This window comes from Pholcus phalangioides, unplaced genomic scaffold, assembly GCF_987345545.1.
Source record: "Pholcus phalangioides strain wild (caught in Gottingen) unplaced genomic scaffold, Ppha-v1.0 ptg000028l_1, whole genome shotgun sequence".
In the NCBI taxonomy this organism is placed as follows: Eukaryota; Metazoa; Arthropoda; class Arachnida; order Araneae; family Pholcidae; genus Pholcus; species Pholcus phalangioides.
In genome coordinates, this window is record NW_028301618.1 from 9,532,196 (window position 1) to 9,538,346 (window position 6,151).

The following is a 6,151-nucleotide window of genomic DNA, read 5'->3' on the forward strand; positions in this document are numbered from 1 at the left end:
CTCTGATTAATTCTGAGTTTTCATTGTAAATGTTATAGATATTTTTCATATCTATTTTTTTTTTCATGTACAAGCATTCCTGTATATTTCGTGGTAACATGAATCTTTTTTCTTTTGGATGCCAATTCCCCCTTCCAGAAAATATATTAAATCGAGGCTAACGAGCCCTGAAATTATTATCCCACTGGGCCCCACCTCTGATAATGGTGGCATAGCACAAAATCTGTTAATCGCAACAGTACCCAATCATCCGGGGAAAATGTATTGTAAAAATTTTGTACGTTTATTAAATGTCTTTTTCTTCTTGACTCAAAATAAAGTGTTCTGGACTCTGCCACGAAGCTGGGCTGTAAGAGATCTTGGCAAGTGGGGATAAGTCCAATGAGCAAAGCTAGGAACCCCTCCATGTTCCTTCTAGCGTCGCTCATTCATGCAAGTTGTTGCCACTTCAGAGGTTCAGATACATCATCACTATTTTTTCTACTAGTTCTAACTAGTAATTCCAAATGTTTCGGTAAAGGAAACTGATCGGCCATGACTAAATAAACTTTTAAAAAAAAGGACAAGTAACGAACATACTTTGGCTATCATCTAGGAAATTCATATATATATACACTACAATGAAACACTAAAGAATATTCAAGAAATGACCTGTCATGACATAAAAGAAACTCTAGGTTAAACAACATGGTTTGTCTTGCTAAAAATAGAAATGCATTTCGGACGAGATTAAGATCATATAAATGTCATTGATTTCCATTTGAATCTCATTTTTGATTCACGTGTACATGCGCGTGTAATTGCTACATCAATAGCGACTGATTAGTTTCTTGCTACATGATTGGGATTTACGACTTCAAAAAACCCAGAGAAACTAATTTCATGCTCGATTCACGAATCATGATTCAGTCAAGTAAATGTCCAATGGTATACTCCGATAACATTTACAGGCCATCTTTACTTCAAGACTCTGCCCAGAATAAAGCAGCTTACAATATCAAAAGTATGGATAATAATCACGACCAATGTAATGAATCTCGATTTGAAATCCATTCAACATCAATTATATCATGTTCGGATTTGTTCTTCATGGGAAGGGTCCAAAATTGTGAAATGCCCGCTTTAAGAGCGAAGAAGAAGTAAGCAAGCTACATTGGGTCACGATCACGATAACGAGGAGCATCTTTGAGTACCATCTAGATGGCAGATCTATTTCTGTCATTATCGGTAATCGGGTTGACTAGTTTCGCTCTTTTTTTACCGGTAAGAATGCAGAGATATTTCCTCCAAACTCAACGAAAACGGGCATAAAAATACATGTAATAACACCTATTTCTATATAATTTTCTGAATATATATATATGGTTACATAAATAACTTTTTAAAACAGCAACATTGAGTGTAGAATCAAATACAATTCCAAGAATATTGCACAATTTTTTTCCCACCCTGGCACAGTGGGATGAGAAATCTTACCATTTGTAGAATTTCTTTTCCTATTTTTCACCATCCACGGAATTCTCCAGATGCTGCCTTATCAATACGGTCATGACGTCTCCATGTCTCTTGGTGTGCCGCTTCAACGCAGACAACTTATCGAAAGTCTTCTTGCATATCTGGCATTCATAAGGTAGTTCTAGTCCATGGGCCGCCGCCAAGTGTTCCTTCAATTGGCTCTCATCGGGAACAGTGTACCGGCAAATCTCGCAGACGAATGAGTTGGGTTTCGAGTGGCTCTTGGCGTGCTGCAGCAGGTAGTATTTTCTCGAGAACTTCCTTGGGCACAGCTCACACTCGAATGGCAGCTCTGCAGTCTCCTCCTCGTCTGCTTCATGCGTCTTCATGTGCTCCTTCAGCTTGTCCCTATGCAGGACAGTGTACTGGCAGATTTGACATTTATACGAGCTGATGTGCGTGTGGGTTCTTATATGCTGGTTCAGGTACCGCTGGAGCGCAAACTTCTTCTTGCACATCGGACACTCATGCGAGTCGGCGCTATGGACCCTGATGTGGGAACGAAGGAAAGAGGAATGCGAGAATGTCTTCTCGCAAACATCACACTTGAATGGCTTGTCTCCCGAGTGGATCGTGCTGTGATAGCTCAAGCTGCACTTACTCGAGAAAGTCTTGTGGCATATTTCGCAGCAGTACGGTTTGGTTCCGGTGTGGCTCTGGCTGTGAGTGTTCAGGTGGCTCTTCCGCAAGAATGACACGTGACAAACACTACACTTGAAAGGTCGCTCGCCTGTATGGACCTGTTTATGTTTGAACAGAGCCCCACGCTGGGCAAATGTCCTACCACACTTATCGCAGCTGTATGGCTTCTCCCCAGTATGGACCCTACAGTGTTCGATGAGGCCACGCTTGAGCCTGAAACTGGCATCGCACACTTCGCACTGGAACGGCTTCTCTCCTGTGTGGATCCTCAAGTGCTCCAGGAGGTGACTAGATTTGCTGAAACCCTTTTGACACACTTCACAAACGTATGGGTTCTCCCCGCTGTGGATACGGAGATGATCACGGTGGCTACGCCTAGAAGCAAATGTTTTATGACATTCTTCGCATTCATAAGACATAGCGGGTTAGGGATACGAGATCGATGGCTTGAATATTCCATCAAACATGCAGAAAAAAACTGCCACATAAAAAAATCTGAACCTCTGTAGACTCTGGAAACATAGTAAAGCACAGAAAATTAATGTAATGCAAATCATTCATCAGAAATTGAGCAATTACAAAGACACAACATACATTAAGAAGATGAATATCTTAATCTTCGGAAACTATTTATTTCAAATTTGATCACTTTCAAATTACACTATGAAAAACTGAAAGTTTTGAGCAACATTGAGCTAAGTGTTGCTATTGGGACTGATCATTAATATAAAAAGGCGCATGTTTTCATTAACACAGCGATTTTTAACCTTTTTCAGCCGTAACCAAAAATCAGCAAGATCAGCTTCCGGACCCATGGGACTATTTATTTTTCGAAATTGGTAAAACTAATGATGCAATAAGTGCATTTCTAACAGGATTGTAGGTAGGTTCGTACAAGACCCCCGTGAATCAAGTCTAGGTTGTCACCAATGGCTAAATAATTCCTGGCTGTAACTGGATTTCTATGAACCATCTCAAAAGCCCTTGCGGATTAAATTCGAATCAGGACCTGTAGCTCAAAAGTCCCTGACTGCAAGAGTATTTGTGTGACTCATCTCGGAAGTACTTGTGAAAAAAGTTTGAATCTGGACCCATAGAATAAGAGTAAAGTCAATGTGAATTAGAAAGAATTTGTACTTCACATCTTATTTTTCATGTATGATTATGAAGCAGGTACTGTATTTAGGACAGTGCTAGTACAAAACTCTGCTAAATCTGTCCCAACACTGATAAATGCTGCCCCACACCGTCCCCTGCCTTTAAACCCTTAAAGTAGGCCTATATATTCACATATGTGGTAATATGAACAATTTTTTTTTTGTTTTGGCAACAGTATAACATGGTGGTTGTGTTTCAACCATAAAAATGATTACAAGTTTTCCAAATAATGCAACAAATAAACGAGAATCATTCGTAACTCGAAGGAGCCTCACGGATCATTTTCTCTGTGGGCTCCGTGTCTAGTAATGCTGCTCGGAAATTAACATCATCTTGAGGGGCTACAAACACTTTATTTCGGCACAAAATCAATTTAATATCAAAAATAATGCAGTTATAATGAGCGATAATTGAAACACAGTAGAGGCAGTGAGTACAACCAATTTTTAGTTAGTTTTCGAACACTTTGTCTAGGCCAGCTGTTCTCAACCGGTGCTCCTTGTGCACTCTAAAGGGCCTCCACGGCCACTCGAGGAAAATTAAAAAAAATAATTATAAATATTTTTAAATAGTAAGAATAAATCAGTAACTTTAGTGAATAATTAAAAAATTGGCCTATGGGGCTCCGCCATAGAATTTGTTTACTTAAAAGGACTCCCCGCGTCAAAAAAGGTTGAGAACCGCTGGTCTAGGCTTTTAGTCATTTTTTTCTTTATTCCATTAACTATACCTTTTTTCAGTGCCTAAACACCCAGGCTCTAATAATATTAAAAATAACATTAAAAATTTTGGTCGTCGTTATAAATAATACGAAGGTCCCCCCTGACCTTGAAACACGCCAAGTTTGTCATGAGCATAGACATTAACTGTAGATATTACATGAAAATATGCTAAAACTCTTGCTGATCCGAATGGATCAAAAAAAGTGTGTATGATAGAGAACCGGAGAAAGAATCTACCCCATGCTAGAACGATATCAAAAATTATGAGGCCAACAGCCATGGGCCGCACAAGGAAGGGGGGCAGCTGACAGGGCTCTAACCCTGGGGCCCTGGACGATTCGCATAATTTTTTGTTTTTCCATGCTATGAATTTACTGCTACTTCCTCTACAGAATTTCTAATGAATCGGCACATGCCACAATGTGTGTTCTAAGTGTGTGTATATATATATGTGTGGCCCTAACTTATTTATATTGTCAAGTTGTACTTGTTTTAGAATAGAAATGATTGAATTTTCATGTTATGTCAGTATAGTGATGTAGGTCTGCCTGCTCTCTACGAAGAGACTTTTACAAATGGGAGACCGGCTTGCGCATTTGTGCTTCAATAGCTGGAAAAACTGCAGAAAACCAACTTCAGCTGACTACACTGTGCTGTCAACAGGGTTTGAACCTGGATCCTCAGAACATGAGTTTGGCACAATGCCTCATGACCGCACAGCAGCACTATGAATTTACCATAAAGGGACCCATGAAAAGTCTGGGTAGGGGGTCCATCAAAAATCGTAGCCTTGGGGCTATGCTTCAGGATGTGGGAGCATTCCAACTGCCAATAGGGCTTGGGCGTGTACCCTCCTGACACAGCATTCCACAGGATAGCACTAATGCTGTTCTGGGCATAACTTGCATTTGTCAGAATGGATGGTCTCGCCGTCCTGAACCTGCTGCAGACCACTGCCAAAAAGCCTGCCCATGGAGCAAACACCTTTCTGAGAGTTATGGATCCATCTTGCCAGCTTTATAGCGCCAGAACCTGTAGGGACTACCCTCCTAACCATTTTGTGGAGGGGGGGGGGGGGCCTCAGCCCCCTTCAATAATCAATGGACATACAATGCAATGCACCTCACCCGCCCATACAGGCTTGAGTCCCAATAGCAACCTTCAGTCCCTCTCAATGTCCCTTCAATCAATGTTTTCTTCATGTCGGCACCTCTGGTCGACTTCCCTCACCTACTACATTGTCCCATTGATAAAATTACTTGCAACAATTTTTATAGCATTATTCATGGCCAGAGAACCTGCGCACAGAGTTCCTCAAGGCTGCGGCCTACCTTTCATTTTCTCTCTCCTATCCAGTAAGGTAACGTATTCTGAAGGAGGGAAAGACAAAGAATCGGGATCGATCTTCATCAATCTATTGTGATCATTATTAAAATAATTACCAAGACTGTTGTAGAACGTTTAGGGACACCCCACAAGTGAAGAGTGTGCATAAATTAATCTTACGTATTTATAATTTCACTAAAAAATAGATATAAGAGGTTCGCAAAAGAGGTCTTGGCCTGTGGTTTTATAGCCTATGACGATATAAAAATCAAGCCACCATTATGGGCATACACATTACACAGAGATAAATTCCCAATGTGTGATACACCACAGCTGCTTGGCGACTGTTTTTCGATCGCCAGACTTGATTTGGCGCTATCTGCTAGGGTTACCGACGGAACGATAGGAACAACTGATAATGTTTAAAAATGTGCCAGAGAAGATGGTGTTGGCGCGCTGTTTTGGGGTAGTCGAAAACTTGGCGACGAAAAAGGATCCTGCATCTGTACCATGGCGTATATATGCATATTAAAATACATAAATTGTACCTGATCGCCAATAAATCGTTATTTGGCGGCGGGTTAAAACTGTGTGAAATAATAAATGAGACAACTCACCGTGTCGGCAAATAATTTAATTTACGCGAGAAGCGCCATCTGAAGGTGTTTATAAATGCATATTTCAAAAATCGAGGGTCGATGTTAATTGGCGTCTCTCCTCAGTATCATCTCTACTGCTTCTCTCAGCTGTTTCAATTCCCCGACCCCGATGCTAGTAAATACATCCTT

At 40.7% G+C, this 6,151-nt stretch overlaps 1 protein-coding gene across 1 annotated transcript; it reads right to left on the reverse strand.

The window, feature by feature from the left end:
- Positions 1 to 6,151, reverse strand: LOC149067915 (uncharacterized). The gene is made up of 2 exons (XM_089252235.1): positions 5,981 to 6,151; positions 1 to 2,669 (listed from the first exon to the last, which is right to left on the reverse strand). Exon 2 carries the CDS (start codon positions 2,574 to 2,576, stop codon positions 1,497 to 1,499), a length of 1,080 nt encoding a protein of 359 aa, XP_089108361.1. The 5' UTR covers positions 2,577 to 2,669; positions 5,981 to 6,151; the 3' UTR covers positions 1 to 1,496.